Source organism: Siniperca chuatsi, linkage group LG17, assembly GCF_020085105.1.
Source record: "Siniperca chuatsi isolate FFG_IHB_CAS linkage group LG17, ASM2008510v1, whole genome shotgun sequence".
In the NCBI taxonomy this organism is placed as follows: Eukaryota; Metazoa; Chordata; class Actinopteri; order Centrarchiformes; family Sinipercidae; genus Siniperca; species Siniperca chuatsi.
Window position 1 is genome coordinate 27,598,302 of NC_058058.1, and position 20,248 is coordinate 27,618,549.

General features: G+C 40.5%; 1 protein-coding gene and 1 long non-coding RNA gene across 4 annotated transcripts in view; one reads left to right on the forward strand and one right to left on the reverse strand.

Moving 5' to 3' along the window:
- abcf1 (ATP-binding cassette, sub-family F (GCN20), member 1) overlaps nucleotides 1-20,248 on the forward strand; it is a 48,883-nt gene that overhangs the window by 3,622 nt on the left and 25,013 nt on the right. The window contains exons 4-8 of the mRNA XM_044170488.1: nucleotides 6,281-6,401; nucleotides 6,491-6,522; nucleotides 9,028-9,111; nucleotides 18,071-18,121; nucleotides 18,401-18,490. Coding sequence (XP_044026423.1) covers nucleotides 6,281-6,401; nucleotides 6,491-6,522; nucleotides 9,028-9,111; nucleotides 18,071-18,121; nucleotides 18,401-18,490 — 378 coding nt within the window. The remainder of the gene's footprint in view (nucleotides 1-6,280; nucleotides 6,402-6,490; nucleotides 6,523-9,027; nucleotides 9,112-18,070; nucleotides 18,122-18,400; nucleotides 18,491-20,248) is intronic.
- LOC122863779 lies at nucleotides 6,529-9,078 on the reverse strand. 3 transcript variants are annotated; one of them, XR_006375082.1, is made up of 3 exons: nucleotides 8,972-9,078; nucleotides 7,113-8,298; nucleotides 6,529-7,025 (listed from the first exon to the last, which is right to left on the reverse strand). It is a non-coding gene; the product is annotated as an uncharacterized LOC122863779 (long non-coding RNA). The 3 variants fall into 3 exon arrangements; XR_006375084.1 differs by having other exon boundaries at nucleotides 7,113-7,238; nucleotides 7,349-9,013; XR_006375083.1 differs by having other exon boundaries at nucleotides 7,113-7,268; nucleotides 7,349-9,013.

A 20,248-nucleotide genomic window follows, 5' to 3' on the forward strand; every position in this document is an offset into this window, starting at 1 on the left:
GTCTGCAACCATAAAGAATACTGCAAGCTAATCAGCCAAGAATTGAGGAGGCGCTGTCAACTTTGCTGTCCAACTCTTGGTCTAAAAACGCATTGAATGCCTTTTCTTCCTCATAAACATTTCCAAAGCTAAATTGCGCATCTATCCATGTTTACTTGCTAGCAGTTTATTTCTTCTCTGCCTTTGTTGGCACATTCCTGTTTCTTGACCTGTTACTGCCACCTGCACATCAGGTGTGATCGAACCAGGAAGACAGGGAAGAGAGCTGGGATAAGAGCTAAGCTAACCCAGGTCGGACCTAAGGCTATTACACTACCCAGCCTACTCCTGGCTAATGTAAAATAAAAATAAAATGGATGAGATAAGACTCTGGTTAACTCAGCAATGGGAAGTCAGAGACTGCTGTGCCCTCATCTTTACTGAGACCTGGCTGCATCACATCCCGGGTGTTCCACGCTGACTGAACACTCCGGTAAGATAATGATGCTTGGTGCTCAAACACAGTCACAACACATGGACAATGTTGACCAGATGTGGAATTGTTTTGTTAAGATGCCGACCATATTATCTGCCCAGAGTTTTTGTTGCTGCTGTTTAGATTCCTCTAGATACAAATTTAAAAAATGCACTACAGGAACTGTACGAGGTCATCAGCAGTCACAACCAGATGGTGTTTTTAGTGTAGCTGGTGATTTTAATCAAACAGACCTCAGAACTCTCTTACCTAAGTTCCACCAGCATGTCCACACCCCCACCAGGGGAACAAATACACTGGATCATGAGTACACGAACATTCCTGGCAGCTACAAAGCCTTCTCCCGTCCTCATCTTGGTCTATTAGACCATATTTCCCTGCTTCTCCTGTCTGCTTACTCCCAGCTGATAAAAAGGTAAAAACAGTCAAAGTGTGGACAGATGAGGCTACAGCAGCTCTACAGGACTGTTTTGAGTGCACAGACTGGCACATGTTCAGAGAGGCCTCCACCCAGGAGAACCACATCAACCTGAGGAATATACATCATCAGTGACATCACACATCAGCAAATGTGTTGATGATGTGGTGATCACAAAGACAATAAAATCATTCCGCAACCAGAAAGCCTGGATGAATGGAGAGATGAGGGCTCTTCTCAGAGCCCAAACAGCTGCTTTTCAGTCAGGAGACAAGGAAGCCTACAGCACCACCGGAGCAAGACTGAAAGCTGACATCAAGGAGGCAAAGCGGAGACATCAGGAGAGACTGGAGAGAGACTTCAACACCGAAGATATGTGGCAGGCGATCAAAAACATCACAGGCTACAAAAGCAGGAGCGCCCCCATCATATGTGAGGCCACGTTACTAGATCAGCTAAACACATGCTCACTTTGATCACCTCAACAAAGAGTCAGCTGTCAAGTCTACTTCGCTTCCAGAGGACCGGCCACTGTCAGTATCTACAGCTGAGAGTGAACATGAGTAAAGCTGCTGGGCCTGAGAACATCCCTGGCAGTGTACTAAAAACATGTGCAAATCAGCTAGTTGATGTTATTACTGACATTTTTAACATATCACTGTCACAGGAGATTGTTCCCACCTGCTTCAAGACAGCCACCATCATCCCTGTACCTAAAAGGTCTGCTTTATCTAGTCTAAATGAAAACTCAGTTTTGTCCCGTTTTCTTCTGCTTTTGGGTAAGAGCTAGCTCATGCATACGTTACAGGATGTAATCATAATGTGTATTTATCTAGCATCGTCTGCTGCAAGAAGTGAGAGATTGCGACTTGGTGTATTCTGTTGAGTGTTACGATACATCTGGGTTACTGCCACTGTTCTCCGTAAATGAGCCAATTTAGTATGGCTTATAAAATATATTTAGCTACTCTTTTGACAGGCCTATCATATATCAATTTGTTCATTGAAATGTAAAAAACTATGTAAGACCACTGAACCTTTTGCCACCTCAGATGGTACCAATATTTTGCACTTAATAAATTAATACGTTGAGCAAAATAAAGTACAATCTTTCATTCTGTTAGCTTGTGACCAGCGCCAGAGTAATCCTAAAAGTCATCAGAAATGAGCATTTAGTAGCTTATTTTAAAAAAAAATAAATAAAATAAATAACCGGAGGAGCATACCACTGGACCCCTGTAGTGGGTCTAGGTTTTTTTTCTGCTCACACATCCTTCGCACCTTTTTCATCCCTAACCAGTTTACATGCCTGATGTATATATCGAATTGTATGCATGTACAGTATGTATGTTTGTAATTGTGCATACACAAACATACACAAAAGTGTATGTATGTATATTAGGGGTGTAACGGTACACAAAATTCACGGTACAGCAGGGGGGAAAAAAGTATTTTTGTCATAGATTTTGAAGAATCAGAAATACTTTATTGATCCCCGAGGGGAAACTCTGTCATTACAGCTGCTCACTATCATGTGAGTGCACACAGGAATAGAAGTACTAAGCAAATCAAAATATAATAGGCTATAAAAAGCTAAGATAAATTAAGTACAAAGTGGATATAAAGTATAAAAGCTAAAATAAGTGTAAGTACCAAAGTGGATTTAGAGGTTGATAAGTATGTTTTGCAATGTTTCTGAGGTGATAAAAACATGATTGGACAAGCTTAGTGATATGTTGCTCAAAACATAAATTGTTATCAAACAGAACACCAAGATTTCTTGCAACAGGCTTGATATGTTGTGACAGGTTACCAGTAGATGGCAGTATTTGTTTAGTGATGTGTTGGGGCCCAATAACAAGGATTTCAGTTTTATTTGAGTTGAGCTGAAAAAAATTGATCAACATCCAATTTTTTATGTCAGACAGGCCGTCCTGCAGAGAACTCAGCGTACTAAGGTCAGTGGGCTTGACAGGGAGGTACAACTGCGTGTCATCCGCATAACAATGAAAAGAAATCCCATGTCTGCGGATTACATCACCCAAAGGAAGCATGTACAAGGAAAACAGTATTGGTCCCAGAATTGAACCTTGAGGCACACCGTACTTGATATGGGAGAAGGATGACATGAAGTTATTAATGCTGACACAGAATTTCCTATTGGACAGATAAGATGAGAACCAGTCTAGTGCAGTGCCAGATATGCCCACCCAGTGCCTCAGTCTATCTAAAAGAATTCCATGATCAATTGTATTAAAGGCAGCACTTAAATCCAACAGCACAAAAATTGAACACATGCCTGCGTCTGCATTCATTAAAAGGTCATTGGTGACTTTGAGGAGGGCTGTCTCAGTGCTGTGGTGTTGACGAAAGCCAGATTGGAACTTTTCAAAGGTATTATTGTTTTCCACAGCAGCAAGAAGCTGCTTAGATACAAGTTTTTCGAGAATCTTCGAAATGGTGCAATATTGAGTACTGTCAAGTTAAGTGTAGCTTATCAAGATGATTATGAGATGGTAGATATTGCACAGCAGTAATAGAAGTGTGAATAAATATCAATAAATTAAACTGAAAACAGAGTATATTGCACCGGAGTATTAAACAGAGAATATTACACAATTATTTCAAGTATTGCAGTAATGTTAATGATCAATGTCCAGTTTATTGACTTAAGGTCATATAGACTGACACTTAGAGGGAGGAGTTAAAGAGTTTGATGGCCACAGGCAGGAATGACTTCCTGTGGTGCTCTGGTGCTTTTTGGGGGATGAGTCTTCCGCTGAAGGTGCTCCTTTGTTTGACCAGCACATCATGGAGTGGGTGGGAGACACTGTCCAAGATGGCATGTAGTTTGGCCAGCATCCTCCTCTTTGACACCACCGCCAGAGAGTCCAGCTCCACCCCCACAATGTCACTGGCCTTACGGATCAGTTTGTTGAGTCTGTTAGCGTCCGCTACCCTCAACCTGCTGCCCCAGCATGCAACAGCATACAGGATAGCACTGGCCACCACAGACTCATAAAACATCTTCAGCATTGTCCGGCAGATGTTGAAGGACCTCAGCCTCCTCAGAAAATAGAGGCGGCTCTGGCCCTTCCTGTAAAGAGCTTGAGTGTTCTTGGCCCAGTCCAGTTTATTGTCCATGTGTATTGTCCACACTGACTCCCTGGATAGAAACTGGGGTCACTGGTGCCTTGGCCCTTCGTATATCTAAAAATGTAAACATTCAACAGTGGCTCATCGGTCATGATTCTTACTGCTACAGTTAAAGCATTCAAATACGGTCATATTGTCAATAAGAATAAATAAATAACATAAATAACACAAATGTCAGTAATGCTCCATCGTAAGACTTTGTTGATTATTCCAGATGAGCTGCAGCTAGTGCTTATTTATACAGGGCAGCACAGTGAACTGACTGAAATGCACAAGTGAAGGCACATGGTAGCGGGGCTCAAGCACTGACCATATGCTTAAATTCTTTATTCTCTACAACAAGCATGGTCGCATATCTGCAGCTAACTAACTGGAAAACCGTAATGCTCCCATACAGAGGATCTAAATGTCATGGGAGGATCCTCCAGCTGGTCTCTCATTTGTATTTGCCATTCAGAGGAAGCGACACTACATGAGCTTGACTAACCGGGCTAACCCGACTAGCATGCTACAATTGATAGACAGCAACTGGTGTGAAGCCAAAACATTCCAGGTAAAACTCGCACTCTAGAATTTGTGGTCTGCGCATGCGAGTAGTTGACAAAAATAGACTATTTTGGCTGTACTAGTTTGTATCACATGGTGTATGTCGCATACCGAACGTCCTGTACTGAATAAAACGAATACATGGACCGCTTACACCCAAAGTGTGTGTGTGTGTGTAGAGAGAGAGCAAGAGATATCTATCTATCTATCTATCTATCTATCTATCTATCTATCTATCTATATCTATCTATCTATCTATCTATCTATCTATTTTTTGTATTCCATCCATATTTTTAGTCTGGGAATCAGACGAATCTGCTGAGCTTGTTTCAATTGCTCTGGCAGGTACGTCTGGTCCCTCTCCTATTCAAACCGATTTTCCCCTGTCCTGGATTCAATCGGGCCAATTGCAGCCATTAATCTAAAATGGGGTGGGTTTGATACGATGACTGACAGAGGAGCGTCAGCGGTCCAGTTTTGACGACACACGTTTCGCTGCTCTGATTGGTTGATACGGCACCAGGCTTATGAAACTCAGCTCAAACTGTCAAACTACGCAGTGCTGAATCAATATAAAATATGAATCAACATTCTGCATTGCCTTAATCCCGCCTCAAATGTTTTCAGAAACAGATTTTAGTGTACTCTTTAGCTGTAATTTGAGAAAGTTTGTGACCAGACTGCCATTCTTTTCCTGCTTGAAAATGGACCAAGCACCGCCCCAACTTGTGTTGCTCAGCATGTTCCGTTGCCCTGATTGGTCGTAGGTCTTTCCAATTGCGTCCAGAGGCATTTGGTCTGCGACCGTTGATAATGCCCCTTGGAAATCGAAAATGAACTGAGAGATTCCAGACTAATACGCATTTGTGAATTAGCCGATTAATTCGATGCCAGACTACCATATTTTATTTTTTTAACTGGGTCTCAGTGAATATGAAAACCCAGTGTTAAATATTAAATCAATAATGACTTTATGAAATAGATAATCATGTGAATAAACTGTATAAAATATGTACATTGGGATATTTTTTTATTTAGACATTTTTTCAAAATGCACTAGCTGGTGCTAACTGGCTAAATCTGGTAGCAGTTGTTTAGCTTGCTTGCTTCAGAGGCAGAGGGCATGTGAGTGGCTGAATGCACAATTACACAATTTACTCAAATGACTATTTATTTATTTATTTATTAATTACTTATTTATTTAATTTGGAACACTTTGGGGCTCCAGAAGTAGAAAGTTTTTGTATAAATCCTATTTATATCCACACAAATTGTAATACATGAAATATTTGCAATAAAATATTTTTATTTGATAGTTTCATGAGTTACACCGCTACAGTCTGTTGCATTACTACAGTATTGGCACCAATACTGACCTCATTAAGGAAATCGAGTTAATGGCCAGATGTGACCAATCAATGCCATTATGAACTTCAGTGTTTCCACTATCAGTTACATTAATTCATTCATTTCCGCTGACTAAGTTTTTAGTGCCACAGCAATCCATGATACATACTGTTTTTATTTATCCATCTTTACCAGGTATTGCGTTGGTACTCAGTGCATTTCAGATCAACAATGTCAAAATCAACTTTTAAAACGCCTTCTCCCCAAACCTCAAGACTTATATCAGATTCTGTCTACATTGTGACATTTTAATTTGAAACTGTTTTTTTCAACCTCAGAAAAAGAAGAAAGACCGACGGAAAGGAAAAGGTGGAGATGCAGATGAGGATGATGATGAGGATGTCATGCTGAAGCTGAAAAAGCTCTCAGTGCAAGCAAGTGACGAGGAAGATGAGCCAGGTCTGGTATTTCAAGCCTGATCCTTGCAATGAAATGATTCTCACATTTGTACAGTCATCATTCACTGTGCTTTTCTTTCCTTTCCACAGTCATTGCTCCCAGCAAAGGAAACAAGAATAAGGTTTGTCATTAATCTACATGGCACACTAAGCTTCACCTCTACCAAGGGCTGTCACAATCATGAAATTGTATTTGATGATTAATTGTCATACAAATACTTGCAATTAACAGTGTGAGGGCGATTGTAGATGCAAGGCTCAGGGTGGGCTACAGCTTGGGGATTCTGGAGATACAAGCCATTTGGTCTGAAGTTGAGCAAAGTGTGAACAAAGATAAAATTATTCTTTAAAACCAATAAACTGTAGTGGTGGTAGTGGTGGTGCAGAAGTTAATGTAACTGATATATACGACCTTCCGATCAGAATTTCTCACACTCAGTCTGTAGGAGTCCCACTCAGACACCAGGTCAGACTCCCTCAGTCTTGGGAACTGCTCTGCCAGTGTCCTCATCTCAGCATCCCCATACTCTGCAGAGTTTGTCAGACACTGAAGACAGACCAACTGCTGTTGTTTGGGAATTGGCTTTCAATGTTTTCAGTCAGTGCAGTCAAACGGCTCCATCACCTGTAGAAGATTTGAACAAATTTCAATAAAACAGTTCTTGAGTCCATATTAACTACTCAAATACATTTACAGTGTATACTATAATACTTAGAGTGTTCTTGATCCTCTCTCAGACATCATCTTTGAAGTATGCAGGGATCTCATCTTGGCTTCAGACCAGCATCTGACTGGAGCCATGCCTGCCAGTGGTCCTTGAATATGCTACTCTCTCAGCTGTGTCAGGGATGTCATTTACATTGTGACCTGAGGTCAAACATGACAGCTCAGCTAGGAATATAATTCAAATAAGAGGAAAACCAAAGACTGTAGTATTGATCTCATACCTCCTGCTCCACCTGGGAGAAGAGAAGGTTTCTCTTTTGGAAAACCAAAAACTGCTGGCGGATCTTCTCATGCACAAGTTGCATTAGGCACAAGGCTGGGGGAAAAAAACTGATCCTTTACAAAGGAATACAGCTACGTACTGCTAACCTGCAGTTTGATTTGGGGGATTTCAAAAAGCCTCTCCATTCCCTTAAGACTGCTAGTCCTGTTGCTGGAGGCCTGGTAGAACCAGAAGATAGTTCCAACAGTCCTGGCATATTTGATGAAGTATGGTCCCCCCCCCCCTTAATGCAGCCTGACACAGCCACATTAAGGCGATGTGCCACAGTACACGGTTATCAGGCCAGGGAATGAGTCCTGGAGTCTCTTTCCAACTCCAGTTTTCCTCCCTAAAATAATTCAAAATGATCACTACAGCCATGTTTCCACTCACAGTACCCGGAACTTTTATTCCCGGGAACTACTTTTCAAAGAACTAAAAGTTTCCTTCAGCCCATTGTTGTGTGTGTTTCCACCACAGTCTGAAGACCCACGGAGGCTAAGCACATTACACCCATTAGGTTACACCCATCACCAGGCCTGTCACGATATATTGTCCCTGCAATAATTGCGATGAACGATATTATTGTCATTTTAAGGACATTTGCATCGCATTCAATCACATTCATTTACATAAAGCATAGGGGTTGTGTCAGTTGCAGCATCGGAGAGATCTTTAGCCAAATAATCACAAACTTACTACAGGGACATGGTATATTTGAAGTAAAGAATTTTTACAAAATCTACAAAGGGAGGGAGAAGATCAAAGAAATTATTTAAATATTTACAAGCTATAGGAACACTGTAATCCAGAGAGAGAGAGTGAGAGAGAAGTTCAAACCTGCCTGCCCCAAACAGTGCACCTACTGACTGTCTGCACGTGGCACAAAAGGAGAGACAAGAGCCGGCGCTGTTGGCAGAAGAGCCGAGGACTGCGATTACTCTGAGCAGCATGCATGGGAATTAATTACAATCTAATATATGAATATATTTCTAATATTTACTTCAAATATGGTCTCATTTGAGTGAAACAAAAGAACCTGCCAAATAGCAGTAAGGTCTAGACAGCCAAGCTCTTTTTTTTTTTTTCTGTCATTGGAACCTTGTGCTCAGGTAGACCGTTTATGTGCCTCAACCCAACTCATGGAAATGCACCTAATTCGTATTCTATTTGTTGTGACATTTTTAACATTAGACAGGCTTCCATCCACATGTAGCAAAAATTTTAATTCAATTTAAAGAAAATCAGCAAAAGAAAATGCCACTTAATGTGCATTTCCATCCACTACCATTATGGGAATATTAGAAGCGTATCAAGGCAAATAGTTGGGGGCACTAATTCTCCAGTCAGGTGCCATTAAACCATTGCAGGAGAAAAGGGCACAATGTGATCATGTAATTAAAATAGCGCCAGTAAAACCTCAAATGGTGGAAAACAAGGTGGAAAATGTGATGGAAATATGGCATTTATGTTTCTTTCATGTAAAATTGCCTTGATTGTGGAATCTAACAACTGTGCAAAATTATTGCAGTCAGCTCAAATAATTGCGATTAGGTGATCATGTAATAATTGTGACACTTACCTCTGCCCTCCTGCCTCTTCACATGTTGGTAGTAAAACATCTCTGGTCTCCTTCAGGGTGGAAACATCTTTTCTGCTCTCAGCCAGAGCCAGAGTGATGAGGATGCTGATTTGGATGAAGAAGATAAACCAGCAGAAAAGGTACAGTGCTATTTCACATGGCATAAAACTACCACAAAACAAATGCAGCATTATTGTGTGGTGTTCACTGATCTCATCTCTGGATGTTGAATTGAAATGATGCAACCTTTATGGAGCTTCTAACAAGCTGGAGTCAGAGCTTTGACTTTATTTTATTTTTTATTTTTTTGGAGGGGGGATTTTATTTAAGTGAAGTTCGACTGAAATTTGTCCTGACCATTCATCTTCCTGCCTGGACAGAATTTGAAATGATGGCACAAATGCCCAATAGGCCCCTCAAGTATGGAAGATTTAAAATTCCCCTCTTGGAAGTTTTCACATTTTATTCTTTTCAACATTAAATCAAAGAAAGTTGGGCCTTCCAAATACAGCTGTATTTATACTGCAATCATACACCCAGGTGATCTCCATTTGATTAATTAACACCAATTGGATGCACCAGTGATGGTTTAGTTGTGTCCTATTAAAAGGGATGAATACTAATGCAAACAAGTATTTTGTATTTTTAGATTTGTACTTAATTTAAGTCACTGTGTAGAGATCTATTTACACTTTGGCATAAACGGGTATTTTTCTGTTCAGGGCAGTGTCAAAAAAAGCCACATTAAATTTAATTAGATTCAATATTGTGAGACAATAAAACACAACACCTCAGAGGGAGTTGAATACTTTTGATAGACAATGTAAATTATCTGTATCAATGGATATGAAAAAAAGGTGATATTTTTTGTTGTTGCCATATTTGCCCTACATTCTTGCCAGCACAGCCCCACACCCAAAAATAACATGTCATGATGGCTTCTCTTCTACATAACATCTTCAAAGTAAAGATGTTTTTCATATGACATTTTGACTGAGCCCTTTGGCTTTCTAACAAGAAATTGTAATGACAGTCAGAATACCCAGAGGCTCTGGCTTTGGAATCCCTTTGTGGCAATCTGCCATAAATACAGTTTTTTTTTTTTTTTAAATTATAAATGTTCAATTCACACCCCAGTCACAACTCCTTTGTTCTGCCAATGGGATTTTGCCATCCACATGAGTAAGTGTCCCTCTTCCTTTTAAAAATGGTTACAAGATGGCGGCATACTGTATCACAGGAGAAGAGGCTGAGTCTGTCTAACAGTGTGTTGTTGGAGTGTCCGTGGCCTATCCCTGGCCTGTGTCGTTTCCGCAGTTGGCAGGAGCTCGGAGCTACATATTCTTCGCCGCGCAGGCCTTCATATAACCTCTCAGCAAATTTTTTTCATCCCGGCACTTACAGTGGTGTGCAAAAGTGTTTGCCCCCTTCCTGATTTCTTATTTTTTTGCATGTTTGTCACACTTAAATGTTTCATCATCAAACAAATTTTAATATTTGTCAAAGATAACACAAGTAAACACAAAATGCAGTTTTTAAATGAAGGTTGTTATTATTAAGGGAAAACAAAATCCAAACCTACATGGCCCTGTGTGAAAAAGTGATTGCCCCCCCTGTTAAAACATAATTTAACTGTGGTTTATCACACCTGAGTTCAATTTCTCTAGCCACACCCAGGCCTGATTACTGCCACACCTGTTCTCAATCAAGAAACCATTTAAATAGGACCTGCCTGACAAAGTGAAGTAGACCAGAAGATCTTCAAAAGCCAAGACAACTCATCCAAGAGGTCACAAAAGACCCCACAACAACATCCAAAGAACTGCAGGCCCCACTTGCCTCAGTTAAGGTCAGTGTTCATGACTCCACCATAAGAAAGAGACTGGGCAAAAATGGCCTGCATGGCAGAGTTCCAAGACAAAAACCACTGCTGAGCAAAAAGAACATTAAGGCTCGTCTCATTTTTGCCAGAAAACATCTTGATGATTCCCAAGACTTTTGGGAAAATACTCTGTGGACTGATGAGACAAAAGTTGAACTTTTTGGAAGGTGTGTGTCCCATTACATCTCTCGTAAAAGTAACACCGCATTTCAGAAAAAGAACATCATACCAACAGTAAAATATGGTGGTGGTAGTGTGATGGTCTGGGGCTGTTTTGCTGCTTCAGGACCTGGAAGACTTGCTGTGATAAATGGAACCATGAACTCTGCTGTGTACCAAGAGTTCCTGAAGGAGAATGTCCGGCCATCTGTTCGTGACCTCAAGCTGAAGCGAACTTGGGTTCTGCAGCAGGGCAATGATCCAAAACACACCAGCAAGTCCACCTCTAAATGGCTGAAGAAGAACAAAATGAAGACTTTGGAGTGGCCTAGTCAAAGTCCTGACCTGAATCCTATTGAGATGCTGTTGCATGACCTTAAAAAGGCAGTTCATGCTCGAAAACCCTCCAATATGGCTGAATTACAACAATTCTGCAAAGATGAGTGGGCCAAAATTCCTCCACAGCGCTGTAAATGACTCATTGCAAGTTATTGCAAACGCTTGATTGCAGTTGTTGCTGCTAAGGGTGGCCCAACCAGTTATTAGGTTTAGGGGGCAATCACTTTTTCACACAGGGCCATGTAGGTTTGGATTTAGTTTTCCCTTAATAATAACAAGCTTCATTTAAAAACTTCATTTTGTGTTTACTTGTGTTATCTTTGACTAATATTTAAATTTGTTTGATCTCTGAAACATTTAAGTGTGACAAACATGCAAAAAAATAAGAAATCAGGAAGGGGGAACACTTTTTCACACCACTGTAAATACCAGATCAGCTGACCAGCACCTGGTACCTGAGGTAACTCCGACAGTGTCGGATATGTGGGGTGTATTTTTTTCCATTTTGGAGAGATCTCGTATTCCTTTATTAAGGAAGAAGATTTACTTGTAGAGGGGAAACAGGAACTGAACAGAATTTAAACAACGCCAGAGATCCTTTATTTATTTGTTTGGGAAGAGGGTTCTCTTGGGACAGATTTGATACCTAAACTTCAATACAAACTGGATGTTATTGTTTAGTGTTGTATACCCAAGAAGTGATGTTTTTGTCGAACTCTGGTCTCTTTTTCTTTTATGAAAATCAAGGGCATTTGACTTAGTTGGACTTGCCTGTAGAGGACATTTTGTGTTGTTCGGAATGGTGATGTATGTGTAAAATCAATACAATTACTATTGAACTTCCCTGGGTTAGCCATGTCACTCTGATTATTGCTTTGATTATTCGTGTGTATTCTGTTGGTTGTTCTGATTCAAGAGAAGTGGGTTATGAGTGTATGTTGCTGATTCAATCAAACATTAATATTGTCGGAAGAACCTCCAGCTGGCACCCCAAACAAACATATGGGCAAGCCGCTACACCTTAATCTCTTGGGCTTCCATACATATAGCCTTGATGCACTAGCTTATTAAAGGGTGACTTCACAGATTTTCAACATGGTTCTAGTGTGGGGTAGTACATGTACAGTATATGAATGGCATTAAACTTTTCTCTGTCTTCCCTGTATTAAAATATCCATGTGCTTCCAGTTTCAAAAGGTAACAATAGGGAAAAGCTGACACTAAAATACCAGTGTATCTGGAAGAAAATTAGTTGCATGATTTGAGAAATAAAGTCTCTAAGAGGGTCTGAAAAGTCACTTAATCTAGCGAGAAAGTTTGCAATATTGGAGAGAGGAGCTGCCCGAGTCCCGTCCTCTGTGTGAAACTCCATGCAGAGAGCAGAGGATGATGGCTTAGGTGCTGTGACAAAAATGCTGAAGCACTACGCCCCAAGTCTTATAATGGTAGGGAAAATCCTGCTGTTTATTCTGGCATCATGTTGGCTAAAAAATTGGTGACACGCTTATGTAAACAAACGCATGTAAACACAACGGGCAATATTGAAGTCAGCAAAAATTATTGAGGTCATGTCCATATATCGTACAATAAGTTGATAATGTAATTATTGCGACAGGCCTACCCATCACACAGCTGCATAACTCTATTGTTTTCAATTATTAAACACCTCACCTGCAATTTGGCATAAGGACCTTTGCTTATTTTAACCTATGCACTCTCACCTGTTAAGTACTGAGCTTACCGGTGTATAATGGTGAAATTGAGAGCCACTGCTTCCTCAGAGCATTGTAAATATTAAAATATGGTAGCATAAGCATTATGTGTCTTTTTACATATATAGTAGTATATACTTGTTTTCAGATACAAGAACAGCCACTATACACACATTGAGTTCCACAACTATTTATTTCTCTGCAGAAACATAAATGGGCAAAATACTGCTTGAAATACTTCAGCAGGCGACATGGGATGAGTGCTGCGTTTGGTCGCAGTAGTAAACACACTAGTCTCTGCAGTCTGCAGTTCAGTGTTCCCGCCCATTTCATCTGAAAAACACGTCGAAAAAAAATAAACATCTCACTGCAACGACATTTACAAGATATCATTTTGTATGATTGATTAAGTCAAGTCTTGCCTTAACGAACACCATGTTTCTACACCATTAGCGGTTGGAGTTAGCATGTAGCTAACGTTAGCTTTTGACTAGGGAAGCAATAGCATGACAACAGTTAGCGTTGTAGCATTTAACAAACATCATGTGTATGTAATTTAACTTCAACTGACTGGTCATCCGTTTCCATGTCTTCCACCACGGCTTACAAGAGCACAGTAGCTGAGCTGCTGCGCCAGAGAAGGCTGGCCTGTGAACCAGCAACGCATCGATCCAGATAGTCAAACCACTTGCTGCTCCAACGGTCGGAGCTTGACCAGTCAGAAATGTTGAGCACAGCAAGCCCCACCCTGAAAGTTTCTGTACTTTTGGAAAGTACCACTCCACGAGCAGGGACCTTTTGGGGAGTAAAATAATCTCCCTAAAACTAAATTTAGACCCTGGTCACTGCGGGGAGGTTCCTAGTCCCTGGAGAAAGTTCCTGCGGTGGAAACGCAGCTTATGACAATCTCATCAAATACCTAAACTAAAGATACTTTTCCACCGCAGGAACTTTGAAAGTGGTTTGACCATCTGGATCGATGGGTTGCTGGGTCACAGGCCAGCCTTCTCTGGCACAGCGGCTCAGCTACTGTGCTGTTGGAAGCAGTCGGTTCAAGGTATAATGCTTGTTAAATGCTATAACGCTAACTGTTGTCATGCTATTGCTACCCTAGCCAAACGATAACGTTAGCTACATGCTAAAGCCAACCGCTCATGGCGTAGAATCGTGGTGTTCATTAAGGCAAGGCTTAGCTAAATTGATCATACAAAATTATATCTTGTTAATGTTGTCGCAGTGAGGCACAACGTTTATATTTTTTAAACGTGTTTTTCAGATGAAACGGGACGGCAGACTGAACTGCAGGCTGCAGAGAGTTTGTTTATTTCTGTGACCGCCAGCAGCCCTCGTCCCATGCCTCCTGCTGAAGCACACAAACGCTGTATTTTGCACATTTATATTTCTGCAGATAAAAAGTTGTGGAAACAAATGTGTGTATAGTGGCTCTATATATGTAAAAATAGACGTAATGCTTATGTTACCATATTCTAACATTTACAATGCTCTTAAGGAAGCAGTGGATCTCAATTTCCCTATTATACACCAGTAAGATCAGTATTTAAAACAGGTGAGAGTGCATAGGCTAACAGGCATAGGTCCTAGTGCTGAATTGCAGGCGATGTGTTTAACAAGTTAAGACAATAGAGTTATGCAGCTGTGTGATAGGTGTAACCTAATGGGTGTAATTTGCCTATTCTTTGCGGGTCTTCAGACTGCAATGGAAACACAGCCAACAATAGGCTGAAGGAACCTTTTAGTTCCTTGAACAGTAGCTCCTGGGAATAAAAGATATGGGTACTTTGGGTGGAAACCTAGCTGCAAAAGAGACATCTCACCAATCATTACTGAGGCTCCATCACTGGTGAAGGTTGCCAGCTTGTTGGTTGGTAGTAGCTTGCCATCTCACATGACTCTCAGTATGGTGTCATACAAAGTTGCAGTATCCCCAGCAGACACTTCACCCAAATGCAGCACTTTGGTTTTTACTACAGTGCTTCCCACTTTGTCAGGTCCCAAGAAACTGTATTAAATAAAACTATATCCAAACCTATATGAAGTTTTAATCAGAATATACACTTTCATGTTACTTTTTCAATCACTTAATTAAATGGCTGCAGAATTTACATTCAAACCATGGGACCTCTGGGCCCTGATGGCAAAAACCCTGTCCCCCTTAGTTTTCATCCTGGACTCAGGAAGAGACAGAAGACCCCTGCCTGAAGATCTCAAACTACGTAAAGGTTCATAAGGGATTAAAAGGTCTAGAATATAATCTGGAGCCAGGTCATGAAGAGCCTTAAAATTAATCAATAAGATCTTAAAATCAATCCTAAACAGGGAGCCAATGTAAAGAAGCTAAAACAGGTGTGATATGATTGTACCTTTTGGTCCTGGTTAAAAGCCTAGCAGCTGTTCTGTACAGTCTGCTGACTTTTTTTTCAGTTAGTCCGTAAAAGTGCTAAAAGCTTAAATCCTCAATAAAAGTGACCATCTAGCCTAACCGCCAGGCTAATAACAAACCTAACTGAGCTAGCCGCAGTAGAGGCAGACCGGTAAACCAAATCGAGTTGACAGCCAACTTAGAATCACTTAAGATCTACACGTCCAATGACTAATTACTTTTACCATGTTAAAACTTATGGGTAAAAATAGCCAGGATCTGAAAGTGTAGCAAAGAAATGTAGCTTTAAAACTGGATAAAATGTCAATTCATGAGCTGTGCTGAGCTGTGCTTGAAGCTGTTTTCCTGTGAGCTGTCCTCTGCTTGAGGCATTCATATATTATTTTGAAGCAGCCTTCAAGATACGTGTGTCCATGTCCACTTGTGCAGCTATGGCACGCTGCAGTGTTCTCCCTAACATAACAAAGCAATTATTTTTTAAAACAACTCCAAGGGTAACTAGGGTAACAATTTACTTTGCTAGCTTTTCTAGCCTACAAACACTGGCAAGAAAACTGAACAATGCCTGGTTTACCAGATATATAATGTTACCAACAAGGATCTTGTCTTTATAAAGTACCTCTTCTGTTAGCTTCTTCAGTGCAGTTTGTCCTTTGGAATGTTGGTAACAGTGACAGGTAGCAGTTAACAGTTGCTAGCCATATTGACAGTTAGCCAGTTGTTTTGATTTAAAAAATATATCCAAAGATGATATTTCCTCTTCTGTTCTTGTTGATTAATGCGGTTACCTCTTCTTTAGAGTCCTCTCTGAAGATAATTTGAAGGTTATTTTGCGAAATCTCCCACTTTTTTAGGTCCAAGTTTGAGATGTATTCAGGAGCTCATCTTGTGGTGCAGCTACTCTTATGGAACTTATGTCTACCACTTGCAATGGCATCACTGACACTCCGCTGTGATAGTAGCTCCTTGTTGACTTCGAGCTGCATTGTACTGTATGTGCAATGCAGCCTAAGCTGGGCGCTCCCATGTTGTCCGTGGCTTTTTTCATGTTGCTGGCATTGTCCCGCAAAATTACATGCACTTTAGTCAACGGAATATGCCTCTGATCAAGCATTTCCTTTATGTCGGTCGAAATCGAGACGCTGGTGTGTGATCTTTTGGAATGTTTTTACTTGTAGCACCGCACTGTGAGGAGTACAACTCGTGTCCAACCAGTGTACTGTTAAACTTAAAAGTGATATTGAGCACATGTCGGAGCTTCAGATATCTGCGGTGAAGCTCATCGCTGGTACATTTTTAAACACTTCTGATGTTCTGTTCCACACTTTCTTGTAGAGTTGAGGTAAAGCGGTCTCAGAAAAATATTTTCGTGATGACAAACTGTACTGTGATTCCAAGTGTTCAAGCAGGTGGCAGAATCCCTTGCTTTCAACGACCCTTCTACACTATTGGGACGTTTCTCGTGTCTTTGCAATGCATCCTACAAAGTTAATAGCTTCTTTGAATCGTACACTTTTTTGTTTGTTTGGTTGAACTGTTCTTTGGCATGATGCTTCTGGAGGTTCTTGATTAAGTTGGTTGTGTTATATTTTGCAGTGCTACCGCCATCCCTCAGAACTTTGCAGATATTGCAAGTAGCCGTAGAACTTGTTGGCATAGGACACGTGAAATACCTCCAAACAGCTAACAACATGTTTGTTGTTAGCTTCCTCCATGCAGGGTTTACCGGCACTGGTGACGCATGACGCAGTGCGCGCACGTAGATGTAAACATTGAATTGAATAGATCAGCCCCGTTGTCACCGGTACGATCCAGCTATTTGGGTCAATATTGGATGAGTGCATCCCTAATTTAAACCCCCCTTGGAAAATGCATCGTCATAAAGCTGAAAACAGGGCTGTTTTTCTGAGCTCATGAAAAGTTTACTTTTTAGAGATATGTGGTTCTCACAGGACAGCGACGCTACAAACATATGATGATCTTATAGAATATGATGCATTGCTGTTGATTAACTACCCAGGATCTGAATACTTCTTCCACCACTGCTCCTCTGGCAAAGCCTTCAGGCCCCACTACCATTCATCAGGCTACCACCATACAGTTTTATTTTCATTAATGAGAAGGTAGGTATTATTATTATTAGGGTTAATGTACACTGAATATTTCAATTATTCAAATTCAATGAAACTCTTAACTGTGTATACTGTAGTCTAGTTTATTGATTTATTTTGCCGCTGTAATAGTATTATTATAATTTTTTTTTATAAGTATTAAAAGGTTTTAAAAGTCATTAGATTTGTACTTAAAAAATGTGCAGATACCCTATAAAAGGAGCACATCAATAATGAACTGACCGGTAAGTTAAACATGGGAACCCTTCTTCCAGTTCTTCAAATACTAATGAATGTGGCATTAATAATTAGTTTGTGGTATGCGGGACATACAGGCACAAGAGTGCAGCCTGATAATGTTGATGAAGCATATTAAGGTATTTTCCTTTTGAATTTGGTGCTTGTAGCAGCAACTTTTCTGCTTTAACAGATGTATGAATCTACATTATCTTCAAGTTCTGGGTATATCTGTATGTGTCTGTGTCTTTGATACAGGAGGTTGGGAAGAGCAAGAAAAAAGATAAATCCAAGCCCAAGAACGCCAAGGTGGGTGCTGGAAAATCTCAAATTTTCTTTCATGTGTCATCTATTTCCTGCATATTTTCCATCCACTCATTAATCTATGGACAAAATATGACTGGAACACAAATTGGTGTCACATAGAGAATTTACTTTTTCAAATGTCTTCTAATGTCAGACTCTCATCTCCCCTTGCCTGACAGTTCACAGGTCTTTTTCATAACTGAATCAGTCTGAGTCTCTAGACATTTCACAAATTTTGCAACAAATTTTGCTTAGAGTGATTTGTGTTTATTAAATTGTCAGGCTGCATCTGATGAGGAGGATGAGGCTGAGAAGGATGATGGTGAAGAGAAAACTACAAATAAGAACAAGAAGGTAGAATCCAAGTCCAAGGTGGGTGCTGTTGAACATCTAAATCTTCACAAATAAATGAGTTAAACTGAGCAGATTAAGCATGATTTTAGCACTGAATTGACTGTTTTTTATTAAACCCAGCTCCCTAACAGCAATTGTCCAATCATAGATTAGCGACCGTAACTAGGCATCCACATGTTGAAGCTGTGTGCATGGGGCTCTAAAAAGAATGATTTTTTTTTTTTTGTCGTTCCAAAACCCAAAATACAAGTACAAGAGTTTAAGGAAGAGATTAAATGGTGTGTTTATATGCTCTTATGTAAGATGCAAACGTTAGCATGCCCGCCTAATAGCTACCTATTGTACAGTAGTGACTTAGTGTTATTTCCAAAGGAAAGGAGCATATTCTCTAACTACATTTCTGTGTTGGGTTACAGGTTACGTTACAAAAATACCTGTTCAGGTCTGAAACATTCACCCTGTATTTCATAGTAGAATAATGTTAGCAGCTCTGTCTTAATCCTAATTTGGTTTTAGCAGCTCCAGCCAAACTTGCAGTTTGCCAAACTCATTGGTTAATGTTATTCCTTATTCTCAAATTCTTTTGTTTTGGAAAAGTGAAGCATACTTCTTGAAAATACGAACAAATAAATCTAACCTCTAAGTTGCTTATCAAAGTATGTTTTTCTATTGTAAGCATCAAACCATCCGGGCTTCCGGTTATGGCGGCAAGTGAGTAGAAGCGTTTTCCTCGTGCTCAGTTGCTTTTCAATAAATCCTGCATAATATTCCAGAGTGAGGTCATATAAAGAGATAAAATTGTAAGCATAAGAGTAAAATACTTCAAACATGCCAAAAAAGCAGCTAAGGAGAAGTAAACGATGGAGAACTGTGAGGATGCAGGTCAGGAGCTAGTTGAAGGGGCATGCTGATGTCTCCGCGGACGCTGAACAAGTCATTAACATGAATAACCCCTCATCAAAGGACCTCATGCTTGCTATAACCTCATTCAAACAAGACTTTAACACAAAAATTGATGGTGTATTGACGGACATAAGAATTGTTCAAACGGACGTGAAAGACTGTAGTGGGCGTATTATGGAGGCCGAAATGCGGATTTCTACGGCAGAAGACGAGATACAAACCCTGTAAGAAACTATCGCAAAACTTGAGAGCAAGACAAAAGTCCTCAATAACAAAGTCGAAGACTTAGAAGGGAGGAGTAGACGTAATAACCTGCGTGTACTGGGCATGCCCGAAAAAGTAGAAGGCAACGATACCTGTTCCTTTATGGAAAAGTGGATAGCGGATACTCCGCCACCGGTTTTGGAGAGAGCGCACCAGATAACAGCGAGTCAAAGTTCCACCACGTATCCGAGAACCATCATCATCAAGTGTTTAAACTACAAGGACAGAGAAAACATATTGAAAGCTGCGAGGATACAGAGGTGATGTACCAAAACAACAAAATAAGATTTCTTCCTGACCTGCCAACGGAGGTGTATAAGCAACAGAGGAGCTACGACAGCGTGAGAAAACAGTTACGGGAACTCGGTTTGGACAAGCACCGGGTAATATACCCCGCACGGCTTCTGTTGACCAACAATGGCCGCACCATCGTCTTCAATACACCAGCGGCCGTAAACAAATACATCAAGAAACTGGAGCCAATGACTGAGGATGACTAAACTAAGTGTGCTTTGATGAGAACTCTTAACAAGCTTACATTCTCTTTAGAAATGGCTATTGGAGACTAAGAGGTATGTAGGGCCTAATTCTGCTGGAAGACTGGCATTG